Source organism: Homalodisca vitripennis, chromosome 2 (assembly GCF_021130785.1).
Source record: "Homalodisca vitripennis isolate AUS2020 chromosome 2, UT_GWSS_2.1, whole genome shotgun sequence".
Lineage (NCBI taxonomy): Eukaryota > Metazoa > Arthropoda > Insecta > Hemiptera > Cicadellidae > Homalodisca > Homalodisca vitripennis.
In genome coordinates this window covers 238,444,979-238,462,328 of record NC_060208.1, presented here as the reverse complement: position 1 = coordinate 238,462,328, position 17,350 = coordinate 238,444,979, and the positions used below count along the sequence as shown (strand labels likewise).

The 17,350-nt window shown below is 32.4% G+C and overlaps 2 protein-coding genes across 2 annotated transcripts; one reads left to right on the top strand and one right to left on the bottom strand.

The window, feature by feature from the left end:
• Positions 1 to 5,607: 5,607 nt before the first annotated feature.
• Positions 5,608 to 9,784, top strand: LOC124356037 (tRNA wybutosine-synthesizing protein 5-like). The gene is made up of 3 exons (XM_046807181.1): positions 5,608 to 5,785; positions 8,047 to 8,893; positions 9,755 to 9,784. Exons 2-3 carry the CDS (start codon positions 8,060 to 8,062, stop codon positions 9,782 to 9,784), a joined length of 864 nt encoding a protein of 287 aa, XP_046663137.1. The 5' UTR covers positions 5,608 to 5,785; positions 8,047 to 8,059.
• Positions 9,785 to 9,900: 116 nt separating this feature from the next.
• Positions 9,901 to 14,647, bottom strand: LOC124356036 (tRNA wybutosine-synthesizing protein 5-like). The gene is made up of 3 exons (XM_046807180.1): positions 14,494 to 14,647; positions 11,407 to 12,253; positions 9,901 to 9,993 (listed from the first exon to the last, which is right to left on the bottom strand). Exons 2-3 carry the CDS (start codon positions 12,238 to 12,240, stop codon positions 9,901 to 9,903), a joined length of 927 nt encoding a protein of 308 aa, XP_046663136.1. The 5' UTR covers positions 12,241 to 12,253; positions 14,494 to 14,647.
• Between the last annotated feature and the right edge of the window lie 2,703 nt (positions 14,648 to 17,350).

The following is a 17,350-nucleotide window of genomic DNA, read 5'->3' as shown; positions in this document are numbered from 1 at the left end:
TGTTTGCTGGATATTAAAACTGAGGGTAGTAGCCTATGTGATTAATAGTTTGAGTGTAGACTCTGCATTAAAACGAAAATTCTTGTTTGGTGAAACAGGTTATTGTTAAACACCACTACAGTAAACACGTTATGTACTAACATAGTTGTGTCTACTTTATTTTATATTTTGTTATAAAAAAACTGAAAAACAGACAAAACTTACTGTATTTAGAAAAGTAACAGCTAAAACAATGTGTTTCCTATGCAACATAATACACTCTATGTTACAGTATTAGGCTTGTAAACTTTTGTTAAAAAAAACCTTTTTATAAATCTCCTCTTGAAAATTATTGTTATTCTTAACCCTATAATGTCTGTAATGTCATTCTGTTTGCTGTTTTTTTTTTAATACAGGGCAAGGTGATCTTACTTATAGCCTTTTCTGCTCGGTCTCATGGGTCACTGCCATGTGGGAAGATCTTACCAAACAGAATAAGGGGAAGAAATTGGTACAGTACAAGGTTGGCAGTACTGATAAATTATTGGCATACACTTCTTGAATTATTTTCAGAGTGTAGGTAGGTGATTTGTTTCAAAATAACACAAAACTTTATTGCTGTACAACTGCCTTAGCTTTTAATCTGTGCTGGGTAAGTGGAACATGTCCTTACACAATGTGTCCCTCTTTTCGAATAAATGCTTCAACGAAAACTATGAACATATCACAGCGTGAATTAAAGTCAGACAGAGCTCTCAAGGACAACAACTCCAAATATTAGAGCGTGTATATTTGAACAGAATAAAATCAGTCCCATTTGACATATCTTCATACATCAATAAAGTTTATATCTCAAACTATTTGGGGGGAAAATATGGGATGCAAGTTTAAACTTAAATACACCAATCACTAAAAATATAGCATTACCTTTAATTAAGATAACTTATGGAGACCAGTTCCTTGTACAGGATTTTTAAAAGGGAATGTGAATACTAAAAAAAGAACTAAAGTAATAATATACAATACTTGCAATGACTACAGAAAAATTGTGAAAGGCTATCCTGATGGCCGTTATCCTTGATAGTCTTTGTAAATTAGTGTATTTTACCGTCTACAATTTAAAATTCAAACTTGTCTATGATATCACTGGGAATTGATAATATATTATTTCAGAAAATAACCAAGATTATTATATCTTTGACTATTATTCTCCCAGCTGAATAGCTTGTTGGTAGGGCAAGGATTATCTGATAGATCGTTGTTAAATATAGAAAACTAGAGATAAGTAATAAACACACATACAGTCTAATAAATCATTTTTTTGATCCACCGACTCAAATATTCAAATATTTAAGCGTGGTTAACTTGTTTTAAACTCCTTGGGCCTACTAAGGCTATAAAGTGCCTCTTCAGGAAAATATTGTGTTTAAACTTCTTCATTGCTTAAAAGACTTACACTCTTGTCATTTCTATCTTCTGAACTTAGCACATGTGACAGATCAATCTTTCTACAACTAACTCTTGTATAACTGACAAAAACATGAACCTCTTTAGAACGTACATCGGCTTCTAATCGTTTATACATAAATCATGAAGAGCTGGTATTAAGTGAGATCCTAAGTTTTTTTTACATCTTTTGATGGGAAATATAAGTCATACTCTGCACGATAGTTAGAGAGCTGTAAAGTGATCTCATAGTTGTGAAATCAGGGAGTCAAGTACTTTACAAAAGAGTCCTATTCTCAGTTTTGCCGCTAGATATGTGAATGTTTCATCTCATTTGCAAGTTCGCCCATGAATCTATTTCTTTTTTTATATTATATTATTTCAAACCTGCTAAAGATAGTGTTCAAGTAGGGAAAAATACTAACCGATGATTCTGGATAATTCCCGGTTGGTTCTCATTCCGATGCACTGTATTGGACATGAACTCCTAACACTTATATTTGAAATCTTTTGGTGGTTTTCGAGGCAAATTATTCGTTCTAATTCTATTAAAACAAATGTTTACAGGGTCTATTACGATCACAAAACCAAATAAAAACACACTGCTCTCAATAATTACTTACAGTACGCGCGCTGAAGGTTCGGCTCCGAGTCAACCGAGCAGACTTATGGCGGGGGACGGGTGGATTGGCTGATATAACAACTGTTCTGCAGTCTGAATATTTATTGTCCCTGTTCTCAGGATTCTTTGTACATCAGTGTTTCGTATTCATTCATCTGTCATAAAATTAGTGTATAAACAATACACCCCAAAACACTTTCTATTCGAATAAAATACAATGAAATTCAACATAATTTCATTAAAGTTTAAACTTTTAGTTTATCACAGATCACCACTATGGCTAAAGTGTTTTTTTTTTTTCAGAAATAATCTATTGCAAAGTGATTCAATGTTAAACTTTTAAATGGTATTGCCGTGTTGCATTTACGTGAATGGGCCATAAACTGTAGGGCAGCGGTGTCGGTGATACATTACACTTCAGACTAAGTTACGGCTAACCTAAACTATGTATCTGAAAAAAGTTAAATCTAAAATTAACTTCAGTTCATTCAGAAAAACTTTCCCGTTGGTGAAAGTTTCCTGACCAAATAATAAAAAAATCCTCACATACAAACTTTTTTGTATCACAATTTTGGCACAGTTAATTTTAAAATATATTTTATTGAAGAAAAGTAATAAAACATTGAAACTTAATACATCCATTAGCATTGGAATAAACAGGAAAATAGATCTGCGAAGTTTCAGAATTTTATTTGTACAGGAAGTTGGTCTAACCATAAGTTGATTGTCGAACGAGAATTAAACATTGCCGTCCGTGACGGATCATTGGAGAGTCAATGTTTTTATTTGGTTAGTAGGACAACGACAGGGCCGAACCTTCAGCGCGCGTACTGTACTAGGTTATGAATTTATGTTTATGTAAAGTATGTGAGTCACATGAAGACTAAGAATATACGATTTTTTGGTGACTGAGGAAACGATGTTGACGGTAAAGATGTGCGCGGTGGGTAAGAGGTTGCATGGACTGGACACATTGGTCACGAGTGGAAGGGAGTGCTTCGAAATATATAAAATTAAAATCTTTTATCTGGCCGAGTAATAGCTAAAAGCTTCTATAATAACACAAAACCTCGAATTGCTCGAGTTTTATTGTTTGCCGTTTTCGTCATAGACTTAACTAGTGTAAAATCTGTATTAAACTAATACAGATTTAAATTTTTTTATTTCTTGAAAACAGTTTTTCAATCTCACCCTAATTTTTATTCGCCAAGGTTTTTGTTAATGGCGCTATTTGTGCCAACATCCCCCTCTGCGGGTGGCACTGCATGAAACAATATAATATCATGTATTATGTTTAGGAAGACATACTCTACTGTATTTGACCTTTTGGGATATGAAATGCCTGACAGAAAAATCGCCATTCGATACTCAATACATGAAATATCAAAGTGGTGCTGATGGCTGAGTCGTTATGGTTCGGATTCCAGTATTACACATCCAAAGAAAAACACACACAAAAGTTATGTAATTTAATTTATACTTACGATTAAGGTCACTAATTTATTTATTTAGTTTATAATTTTACGTTTGTATGAAATATTGTAGTTTAACATTTAACTGTCCATCTACTGTACAATCAAAAGTTTAACTGGGATTAATGCAGTGTTGTGACCAAACAATAAACGTGCCTCCTAAAAATAAGATACAGTTTTCCTGTCAACAGCCAGAAACAAACATACAAATTGAACAATTAGGCAGTTTAACATTAACATAACATGAGTGACATTAACTGGTTAAACACTAATGAGGTGTTGTATAATGTAGGGGTTTGTACAAATAATTTCAATATAAGGACATTTTTTAGAATTTGTAATTCAAATATATAAGCGTATTGCAAAACACAAAATTAGCATACAAGTTGTATTGAAAGATTGGTAAATAAAGGATTTGCATCATCATAAACGAGTATTTTACTCCTTGATTTGCTCCTTTAATGTCTCCCAAGTTATACCCGTCACTAAGCAAGCTTCGGGGTACTTGAAGCTTCCTCAAAAATCTGAAAATCTGGTACACTCATCCACTTCATGGTCTACATCAGTAAGAATATACGCTTGTACAACATTATTCTGTAGATTAAGAATTTGTCACACGTTTTCCAAAAGTAATTTGCATAAGATAAAACAAAATAATGTCATTTGGAAGACCGCACTGAAGGCCCAGTCTTTTCTTTTAGTACACTATGCTATTCAATGTGATGTGCTGGACTCCCCTATCATGTTGTCACGTTACAGCCCCGCTACATGTTTTCCCACCCAGTTGGAATTCTCTGCCTACCGCTTGACACTGACAAATCGGATTTATTTTCCCGGGTAGCACCAAATATGCTTCACATGCCTCAATTTCAAATTACCATAATATTATTGTACAGTAAGATTTAAATACTTACGTTTATATAAACAGTATAAACCATAATGATTGTGTGTTTTATAAAAACAATTTTTAAAATAGAAGAATACAGTTTTGATATGTAATTGTAAGTATGCTTATGGGTGATATATTAGTAGTACATAGTTGTTTCACTATATAATTCAACTTAACTTACAAATTATAAATCGTAAAATGCAAAGATTAATTTAATTATCAATATAATACTAATTTTAGTGAAATATTCATGTCGTATTGTATTTAGTTTTAAGAATTAAAACTACACCGTATAGCTTGAACTAAATAAATATTTTTAAAATAAAAGCATAAAAAAGTTCACAAAAAGTTGTGTTGTAAAGTATACAATTTATAAATGAAATTAAACTAAGTAGGCAAAATAAAGTCAAATTAATTTTGCTCGCTGTCACGCTCATTTAAAGGATCAAAATGTCCATCACTATCATCAAATTCGAATATTTCAATGAATATTGTCTTGTTCCATCAAAAACCTAGGACATGACTATCTACCATGATAACATATTAAATATTACAATAACATTTATAAAATAATAATTTTAAGTGGTATGGCACTAACAGCAGAGAAATATTGTATGACAAAAGGCTTCAGAACAATACTAAAGAAATCCGAAATAATGTGAACTATCGATTTACGTACTTGGCACATTTTGCAACAGAAAGCAGTACAAGCCTAGTAATATGATTTAAAATCACAGTCAGTAGGCAACCCAAGAAACTTAAAATGAACTGTCATTATTTTTTCTATGATCGGCATTCCATTATAAATGTAAGGATATTTATTCTCGATTTTTAACAAATATGCAATGAATAATAAGTATATTAGTGGGTACATAATTATGGGTAATTTTTAATGTATCAACTACTAATTTACCCCTCCGATTACATTTTAAAATGTATTCTATTCACAATTTTTAAGAGGCACATAATTTTACGCCTTCAGTGAAAACGCAATTTTTCTATTTTTTCATTTAAATATGGTTAAAACGAACGCCCAATACTTAAAGAATGGATCTTACAATTTTTAATACCTTTTAAAATAATTACAATTCTGTTTATTTGTCAATATTCATTTTGCTCCTGAAATGTCTCCCAAACAGTCTATCCTAAGCTGTCGTAGGTAAGTTTGTGGCAAGTCTCAATATAATCAATGGCGGGACTGTCAAAAAAACATATAAACATAACCTAATGGTTACTATTTGGCAAGTTTTAGGTGTAGTTTTAGATTAGAACTTTTCTACAACAATGTTTTAAATGTACTTTACAATTTATATATTTCTCTGATAATAAAAAATATTTCATTGTGTTGAAATTCAGTGATAAAAACCGAAAAAACAGGTAATTGTACCTGGTTAGCAATGCCGAAACTCCTTTCATGTAACTAACTATTAAATCAATTGCGGACACTTACTTTATTTAATATAAATTATCTTCTTTTAGTGTAAAACGATTAGGACAGTAGCTCCATCATAAATATCAATAGGCTAACTGTAATAGATGAATTACAAAATGAGTGTAATTCTAACTGTAGCACTTGTCTTGCTTTGAAATACATGAACATGGCAGTGTTGTCTAGATTTGATGTAATTAATTTGCTTTTATATATTTTTATAGGAAGATTAAAACAATATGTACTGTACATCATAGGATCACCTTATTAGTTGTTTTTCAAACAGAAAATCCCTAGGAAATGAATAGAAACTAGAAAAAATATAGAGGTACATAAAGCCCTAGACCTAAGTATTAAAAGGAGCCTTGAAATTACATTAGAGGAACTAGTAGTGAAACGGGCGTACACTAATGCCTTAGATTCTCAGCACGGGCTATAGCAGCTGTTTTTTTTTGCTGATGACAGAATGAAAACCATTCCTCTAAATAGTACCTTTCAATAACACATCAAAATTGTATACATCTTTATTTGTTAACGATAGGCCTATCTAGCATTCCTTACAAGAATAATTATAATTTGGAGCTATGTTTGTTTGTAATGGTTTTAATTGCCTCTATGGTTTTTGTTGTTCTCATCTAAGAGAAGCTTAAAAATTGCACTTAGTCTTAGCAAGATTTTTGCCTTCTTTCAGAGTGACAGGATATTCTGTATGGTTAGTCTTTTTCTTTCGTTTGTTCATTGTGCGGACTAAAGAAAACATCCTTGGAAATTACCTCTAGAATAAATTTAAAATATAGCTGTTGCCAGGCTTAATTTTTGTTTAAAGCGTTTCTCTGTGTCCCATGACAGTCATAATCAATTTGTAGTGAACATTAAATGCTACAAACAAGCCAAATTGCCACCATTAACAATTTGACACTGCATACTGTTAGAATACAAATTACAGAATAGATACCAAAACTCATTCGCTTCATTTGGTCCACTTGTGTTAATTTGGCCAGCTCTATAAATCTTTGTATCAGCCTTTGGTAATGTTTAATATAGGTAAAGGTTAACATAATATCAGGTGGCAAAATAAAGCGTAAGAGTAATATGATAATTAATAGACTTAAAAGTGTAAATGGAGAGTGGGTTTAGTGTTGGAAATTATCACACAGTAATAAAGTTGAACGTATAAATACTTTCTCAAATACAAAATTTCTGGTTTTTTGCAAAATAAAAAATGCTTTGGAGCTCTACTTTTACCTTCAAATCCATCAATCTCTGGTGAAATCCAGTCGTATGACAAACCTAAAAAGCATGAAACATTTTGTTAGATCTGACAAAATTAAAGTTAATTGGTTCTGGTGTTTTTATTGTAAGTCGGTTTGATGTTTTTAGTTGTATTTCTCTTAGTTACATGTATTTCTGGATTAATTAACAATACATTTAGGTGTAAATAATGTTACAATTACTACAAGTTAGCAGATGAAATGCCTGCTTCAAAATCATGAACTGTGTGTACATAATTTGTTTTTAAAGCTCAATATTCTGTTCACTATTTGTTAACTTACTGCAAATAAAGAACACATGTTCAACAATGGCAGGATAATTCTTCCTATATTTGGAGGACAAATGGTTTAATATGTTGAATAGTTCTTCTCTAAATAAGTAGTCTTTGTTTGTTATTAGCTCAAAATAACAAGTTCCGCCATCACAAGTTAGCAGATTGTGCGGACTCACACGATCCTTCCATGTGATTTTTTTTTCTAAAGGGCAGCCTATTGTCAAGCATTTGAGTCTCAAGAATCTTTTGTGTACTGGAGGTATGAAATTATCTCCAGCAGTTTAGTTTCAGCAGTCCTACAAAATCCTAAATACAAACAACAAGGTATTCTTGAGGAAGGTTAATATCCTTGTTGAAAGTGCCAAAGTTATTCTTAGATTGTAATGCAGGACAGTAAAACAGAATTAGTATTATGCGTAATTACAGAGAAAACTTAAGCTAGCTTAATAAATACCTTTTTATTCCAAGGTCTTGAGTAATTGACCTTATGGTGGTTGTGAGTTCAAATAGTAGCCTAATACATACTATTAAGTTCAGAAAATACCATCCTAATGGTTTTTGCATTATACATGCAGTTTTTGGATTATCATATGTATACGTACATTGTAAATAGAATTATGGAAACAATACATTGACCAAAATTAATCATATTTTATGTTACAGGTTATTCTAAAAGATGAACTTATCGAAGGATTGTATTGAGGTTCCGCTTTACTATAATATACACTCAAAGGAAGACTTTATTTTTCAAATCCAATGTAAAAGGAAACCTGCTGTATTAAGAGGGTTAGACATCGGAGACTGTTGTGAAAAGTGGTCAGCTGAATACTTGACACATCACATCGGACATTTAGAGGCAAAAATACATGTTTCGTGTGAAAGTAAAATGGACTTTATCAACAAAAACTTTTCATATAAAACATTAAGTTTAGCGGAGATCATTAAACGAGCTTCTGCAACGATAAAAGAAAATTACTTCTTCCAACCACAGGAATATTATTATTTAAGATCTCTGAGCAGTGAGAGAAGGGGACGTGAAGTTTCTGACATTACAAAACAATTTGCTCAAATAGCAGATGACATTGTAATACCAAAATTTTTCAATGATGATGATTTCTTTTCAAGTGTTTTGAGAGTTAGTTCTGAAGGTGTTCAGTTGTGGACTCACTACGATATCATGGACAACATATTGATCCAAGTACAAGGAAGAAAACGTGTTGTACTGTTCGATCCATCTGACATCAGTTATTTGTACATGGAGGGTGATAAATCTCGTGTGCTAGATATTGATGAACCAGATTTAACTTTATTTCCAGAATTCACAAAAGCAACAAAATATGTTTGTACTTTGGAGCCTGGTGATGTTTTATTTATTCCAGCACTTTGGTTTCATAATACACTAGCCCTAACATATGGGGTTGCAGTGAATGTCTTTTGGAAAAATCTTGATCATGAGCTATATGATAGGAATGATTTCTATGGAAATAAAGACCTTTTACCAGCTGCCAAGGTTAGTTTATGTCAAAGTAACTGGACTTTCTGTGATCGAATACCGATCGTAAAATAAATATGAAAATCAAGCATTCAGCCAGCATTTAATTATGGTATATTGATACACAGTGTTGATGAAACTAACTTAAAAACAAACAGTTGATCCTAAGAGAACCTAGAGAAATTCATAACAATTTATATATACGAAGTTTCAAGAGTCATTGAAACAAAATTATTTAATTTTTTAAATTTTTACACTCACAAAACTGTAAAACAGTAGAACCTCTTTAATATGAACTATACATAATTGGGACTCTAAGTAGTCTGGATTAAGTGAAATAATCCTAACTCCTCAACTAGTTATATAGAAATTTCTGTACTGGCAAGCCCATTATGCAAGGGGTTTTTCCAAACTTTTATAAAATGTGCGAATGCTTTATGCAAGGGTATATTTATTACGTAATGTATATTTTTTGCAAAAGTATGAAGAATTTGAATCTAGAACTAGAAAAATATTAGTACTGCAAAACTATACTGCAAAAACTAGTGGTTGCTGAGCAATTTTAGTGCAAAACCTCAAATATCCTGGTTGTGTACCAAATTTTGTTTGGATAAAACAAAATAGCTAAAAGACACAGAATTTATTATCTAGTAATACAATATGAAACATTGTGTAAACATATGTAAGATGTTCATATTATACTAACATATACAAATTCACGAAAAATGTAATGTTTTTTTTTTATTTGTCAATATGAAGTTTAGTTAATTGGAAACATGTAGATATTATTCTTATTAGGGTTTAAGAGCTTTTTTATGGTTAAATATGTCATAGAATTGGTAATGACAGAGACTCAGTATTAGTTGCTTTCCATTACAGAATGAGTCTAGAGGAACTCAGGGAAAATGAGTCGCTTACTATAGTTGAATTGATTACAAAATAGGACTGGGACCGGTGGAGGGGGGCGCGGTCAACGGCTGAGAGCAGCCAATCAGCTTCGAGTAAACCGCACAGCGTTGCCGTTTTCATATCCGCACAACCCTCCTCAGTCTCAGTCTACAGTCTCTGCCCAGTAACCGATTCGTGCGTTTCACTTTGTAGTCTCGTGTTCTGTGCAACTGTAGTGGTGTTACCGTTGTTTAACAGTCCTTTTCAGGACTTAGCTGTGACTTAGGCCTACAGTAGTGTAACAAATTATTTTGTACTTTCATAACATTTGTACTAGTAGTTTATGATTATATTTACATCATGAATGAAGAAAATCAAACTGTGAAACGTCGTGGGCGTCCGCGCATTCATCTTAAGCGTTTACATTATCAGAACGTAGGACGTGGTGTACCTCTGCGCACTCAAGCCAGAAAACTTGTTTGCACTGCCAAAGAATATTTCCAGCAGGAAAAAACAAACAATAGGCCACTCTTACCCGTTGCCAAAGTTGTACAACGAACTGCAGCGGCCCTGGGCATAAATAAAAATACCGTTGTAAAAATTTGTTCAGAGAAGAAGAAAAACCTTGATGAGGGAGGAAGTGGAGAAGTACATACCCCAAACAAAAAGAAACTTCCACGTCAGAAACGAGTTACAAACCTGGATAATTTCCAAAAACATGCAATCCGTCGTCATGTGTATGCATACTATAGACGAAAGGAAAAAAAACTAATTCAATCAGTGAAGGATGCCGATTTATTTAACGGCTGCAAATCTTCTCATTCACTTGTTTTAAAACAACTTGGCTTCAAGTACAAGTCAGTTGGGAAACGAAAAGTACTTTTTGAAAGACCAGATGTAGTTGCATGGCGCTGTAGGTTTCTTCGTCAAATGAAGAACTTAAATTTAGATGAAGTACTCTGGATTGACGAGACATGGGTTAACACAAACCACTCCCAAACAAACGCTTGGCCAGATGACTCTGTTCAAGGTACAATGTCCGTACCTCTCGGTAAAGGGGGAAGAATGATATTGCTTCACGCTGGTAGTTCTAAAGGGTTTTATTCCAAACAGCCTTCTACTTTTTTCTTCGAAAAAAAAAAAAAAAACGAGCGATTACCATGAAGAAATGGACCACGAAAAGTTTTTAGGCTGGTTTGTAAACAATCTTCTTCCAAATCTGGAAAATCCTCAACCATAGTATTTGATAATGCTAAGTACCACTCAAAAGTATTGGACAAGGCCCCAACAATGGCTTCAAAAATCTTTGAGGAGTTAGGATTATTTCACTTAATCCAGACTACTTAGAGTCCCAATTATGTATAGTTCATATTAAAGAGGTTCTACTGTTTTACAGTTTTGTGAGTGTAAAAATTTAAAAAATTAAATAATTTTGTTTCAATGACTCTTGAAACTTCGTATATATAAATTGTTATGAATTTCTCTAGGTTCTCTTAGGATCAACTGTTTGTTTTTAAGTTAGTTTCATCAACACTGTGTATCAATATACCATAATTAAATGCTGGCTGAATGCTTGATTTTCATATTTATTTTACGATCGGTATTCGATCACAGAAAGTCCAGTTACTTTGACATAAACTAACCTTGGCAGCTGGTAAAAGGTCTTTATTTCCATAGAAATCATTCCTATCATATAGCTCATGATCAAGATTTTTCCAAAAGACATTCACTGCAACCCCATATGTTAGGGCTAGTGTATTATGAAACCAAAGTGCTGGAATAAATAAAACATCACCAGGCTCCAAAGTACAAACATATTTTGTTGCTTTTGTGAATTCTGGAAATAAAGTTAAATCTGGTTCATCAATATCTAGCACACGAGATTTATCACCCTCCATGTACAAATAACTGATGTCAGATGGATCGAACAGTACAACACGTTTTCTTCCTTGTACTTGGATCAATATGTTGTCCATGATATCGTAGTGAGTCCACAACTGAACACCTTCAGAACTAACTCTCAAAACACTTGAAAAGAAATCATCATCATTGAAAAATTTTGGTATTACAATGTCATCTGCTATTTGAGCAAATTGTTTTGTAATGTCAGAAACTTCACGTCCCCTTCTCTCACTGCTCAGAGATCTTAAATAATAATATTCCTGTGGTTGGAAGAAGTAATTTTCTTTTATCGTTGCAGAAGCTCGTTTAATGATCTCCGCTAAACTTAATGTTTTATATGAAAAGTTTTTGTTGATAAAGTCCATTTTACTTTCACACGAAACATGTATTTTTGCCTCTAAATGTCCGATGTGATGTGTCAAGTATTCAGCTGACCACTTTTCACAACAGTCTCCGATGTCTAACCCTCTTAATACAGCAGGTTTCCTTTTACATTGGATTTGAAAAATAAAGTCTTCCTTTGAGTGTATATTATAGTAAAGCGGAACCTCAATACAATCCTTCGATAAGTTCATCTTTTAGAATAACCTGTAACATAAAATATGATTAATTTTGGTCAATGTATTGTTTCCATAATTCTATTTACAATGTACGTATACATATGATAATCCAAAAAACTGCATGTATAATGCAAAAACCATTAGGATGGTATTTTCTGAACTTAATAGTATGTATTAGGCTACTATTTGAACTCACAACCACCATAAGGTCAATTACTCAAGACCTTGGAATAAAAAGGTATTTATTAAGCTAGCTTAAGTTTTCTCTGTAATTACGCATAATACTAATTCTGTTTTACTGTCCTGCATTACAATCTAAGAATAACTTTGGCACTTTCAACAAGGATATTAACCTTCCTCAAGAATACCTTGTTGTTTGTATTTAGGATTTTGTAGGACTGCTGAAACTAAACTGCTGGAGATAATTTCATACCTCCAGTACACAAAAGATTCTTGACAATAGGCTGCCCTTTAGAAAAAAAAATCACATGGAAGGATCGTGTGAGTCCGCACAATCTGCTAACTTGTGATGGCGGAACTTGTTATTTTGAGCTAATAACAAAGACTACTTATTTAGAGAAGAACTATTCAACATATTAAACCATTTGTCCTCCAAATATAGGAAGAATTATCCTGCCATTGTTGAACATGTGTTCTTTATTTGCAGTAAGTTAACAAATAGTGAACAGAATATTGAGCTTTAAAAACAAATTATGTACACACAGTTCATGATTTTGAAGCAGGCATTTCATCTGCTAACTTGTAGTAATTGTAACATTATTTACACCTAAATGTATTGTTAATTAATCCAGAAATACATGTAACTAAGAGAAATACAACTAAAAACATCAAACCGACTTACAATAAAAACACCAGAACCAATTAACTTTAATTTTGTCAGATCTAACAAAAATGTTTCATGCTTTTTAGGTTTGTCATACGACTGGATTTCACCAGAGATTGATGGATTTGAAGGTAAAAGTAGAGCTCCAAAGCATTTTTTATTTTGCAAAAAACAGAAATTTTGTATTTGAGAAAGTATTTATACGTTCAACTTTATTACTGTGTGATAATTTCCAACACTAAACCCACTCTCCATTTACACTTTTAAGTCTATTAATTATCATATTACTCTTACGCTTTATTTTGCCACCTGATATTATGTTAACCTTTACCTATATTAAACATTACCAAAGGCTGATACAAAGATTTATAGAGCTGGCCAAATTAACACAAGTGGACCAAATGAAGCGAATGAGTTTTGGTATCTATTCTGTAATTTGTATTCTAACAGTATGCAGTGTCAAATTGTTAATGGTGGCAATTTGGCTTGTTTGTAGCATTTAATGTTCACTACAAATTGATTATGACTGTCATGGGACACAGAGAAACGCTTTAAACAAAAATTAAGCCTGGCAACAGCTATATTTTAAATTTATTCTAGAGGTAATTTCCAAGGATGTTTTCTTTAGTCCGCACAATGAACAAACGAAAGAAAAAGACTAACCATACAGAATATCCTGTCACTCTGAAAGAAGGCAAAAATCTTGCTAAGACTAAGTGCAATTTTTAAGCTTCTCTTAGATGAGAACAACAAAAACCATAGAGGCAATTAAAACCATACAAACAAACATAGCTCCAAATTATAATTATTCTTGTAAGGAATGCTAGATAGGCCTATCGTTAACAAATAAAGATGTATACAATTTTGATGTGTTATTGAAAGGTACTATTTAGAGGAATGGTTTTCATTCTGTCATCAGCAAAAAAACAGCTGCTATAGCCCGTGCTGAGAATCTAAGGCATTAGTGTACGCCCGTTTCACTACTAGTTCCTCTAATGTAATTTCAAGGCTCCTTTTAATACTTAGGTCTAGGGCTTTATGTACCTCTATATTTTTTCTAGTTTCTATTCATTTCCTAGGGATTTTCTGTTTGAAAAACAACTAATAAGGTGATCCTATGATGTACAGTACATATTGTTTTAATCTTCCTATAAAAATATATAAAAGCAAATTAATTACATCAAATCTAGACAACACTGCCATGTTCATGTATTTCAAAGCAAGACAAGTGCTACAGTTAGAATTACACTCATTTTGTAATTCATCTATTACAGTTAGCCTATTGATATTTATGATGGAGCTACTGTCCTAATCGTTTTACACTAAAAGAAGATAATTTATATTAAATAAAGTAAGTGTCCGCAATTGATTTAATAGTTAGTTACATGAAAGGAGTTTCGGCATTGCTAACCAGGTACAATTACCTGTTTTTTGGTTTTATCACTGAATTTCAACACAATGAAATATTTTTTATTATCAGAGAAATATATAAATTGTAAAGTACATTTAAGACATTGTTGTAGAAAAGTTCTAATCTAAAACTACACCTAAAACTTGCCAAATAGTAACCATTAGGTTATGTTTATATGTTTTTTTACAGTCCCGCCGTTGATTATTACAGACTTGCCACAAACTTACCTACGACAGCTTAGGATAGACTGTATGGGAGACATTTCAGGAGCAAAATGAATATTGACAAATAAACAGAATTGTAATTATTTTAAAAGGTATTAAAAATTGTAAGATCCATTCTTTAAGTATTGGGCGTTCGTTTTAACCATATTTAAATGAAAAGATAGAAAAATTGCGTTTTCACTGAAGGCGTAAAATTACGTGCCTCTTAAAAAATTGTGAATAGAATACATTTTAAAATGTAATCGGAGGGGTAAATTAGTAGTTGATACATTAAAAATTACCCATAATTATGTACCCACTAATATACTTATTATGACGAGGGCGGGGTATGGAAGAAGTCTAGGTGATCAGGAAGTGTGTTGCCCAGGCGCTGGACTCGAAACAGTGAGCTATTGGCTGCATATAAGGTATTAGTTGAGGTTTTCGCAAAAAGTGCCCTTGACCTCGTGCCAGAAGGTACCTTGAAGTTTATTCTTTCCAGCAAATCAGGGCAGTCCAACTCTCCTCTGACCAGCTTGTATAAGAAAAGTAAGTCCTGACTGACACGCCTTGATTCCATGGAGGGTAGGTTTAGGAGCCGTGAGACTTCTTGCACAGGAACATCCAGATATCGGAATCCTAGTCTAACACCAACCAACCTCAGAAAACGTCTTTGGATCTTCTCTCTCTCTCTCTCTCTCTCTCTCTCTCTCTCTATATATATATATATATATATATATATATATATATATATATATATATATATATATATATATATATATATAAACAATTATTACTGGTATTAGTTTCTTTTCTTTTAGACAAATAACTAGTATTATTTTCAGTCTTTAACTTTCTGCTAATAGTCATGTTTTCTTTAGTAAGAATCATTACAAATAAATACAAGGTGTTTTATATCGAGTGAAAAATATTTTAAACGTTACATTTTTAAGTACACATAGCTAAATTTTATTTGTATTACAGTTTGTCTTTAATACCATACGAAAAATAAAAAAAGAGCTGAATATGTCAAGTAAGAAATAAAGTTGCTATAGTTTGTGATTTCAGAAATAAATATTAACATCTTGAAAATGATCACATTTCAGTTATTCTTCATAATATTAGTCAAAAAAAAATTATGGTTGCCTTTAAAGTCGGTTTTACGGGCGAAGATTTTACGTGACAACGTCTTTTTCTCGGTAGAATATTTATTGATATGAATATTATTAAATTGCACAATAGGAACAAGGAATTGAATGAAAATAAGAATTGCACAAATGTTAACTATAGAAATATATTTTGTTTACTAAAACATTGTACATAATTTGAAATTAATTAAAATTTGTTATTGTAAATGGTAAAGTTGAATAAAACATTTACTAAAATTGGAATTTGAAATTCTTGCTAAACACAGTTAAATTCTAACTCCGCGCGTGGTGATTGGTCGGTTTAGTTCGTTTGTTTGGTCGCACTGTTATGACAGGTTAGAGGTTATAATTTGTTATTTTAAATGTTTGACTAGCAATACGCGCTGTTTCTTCTCAATCGACTGAATTACGATTGATTGCAGAGTGATTTAAACTAATAATTTACTTAACACTATCAACATTTGTCAATAGTATGACATAACCTATAAACTCAGTTTCTCAACTTTTGTGTCAATCTAACAATTAATCAATCAATCATAGTTTACGATAATGAAATATCAGTGTACAATTATTTACCTTTATTGTTGTAGTTGTTGTAAATGACGAATTTAAGCACTCCACATTTTCACGAATATACATAGTTATCTGCTTTATCCCGTGCGGCGGACCCACAGTTATCTGCTTTATCCCGTGCGGCGGACTACTGGACGGGCATCGTAACGTTACCGGGCGTTACACTTTTTTATGAGTGACTCCGAGCCGCAACCTAATTTAAGACGTCACGTCAAAAATAAGGGAATGACAGACAGAAGTGACTACTTTTAACGGGCTGTGGACATTGATAAGGTACCATTTCTAAATATCTCATTTTACGTAATTTAGCCCATTCTTTTCGCCTTGCTTGAGGAATATCAAGGTTTTTTTTTTTCAAAACGATTTGCTTTTTTACTGTCTTTGTATTAATGAGAACGTTGTCTTGAAAGTTCTTTTGGACGTAATTTGGCTCATTAGTTTTGCCTTGCTTGCATACTTGATTAGTAGTATCTTCATTTACACTAACTTCTATTTTCTGCCTTTTTAAATTGCTTGTTACATTTCATGCCTAGTATTGTTAGCAGGCTATTGTTACTGATTATTCTTTGTTGTTATCGCTAGTGTCATAGTTTATCTCTTGTTTGTGTCATTGTTATCGCTTTAACCACACATTATTCATTTTTGCATATTTTTATTAGCTTGTTATTATTGCAGTTTATTGTTGTGTTTATTGATTGTTGTTGCTTTCTGTTGCATCGTTGTTTGTTATTACTTCTAGCTTATTGTTACGTTTGACTAGTCGGCATTTATTAGTCGTTAAGTCAGCATCTTGTCTTAATCTTTGCCATTGTACTCTTCACGTTGTTGTCTCCATTATTTAGAAAATATTTTGTTTTGTTTTTGCAATTGTACAATTTAATATTTCTTGTATATCTCTTGTACACCGTCTCAACATTGTGCTACTTTGCTTACTATATATGTATAA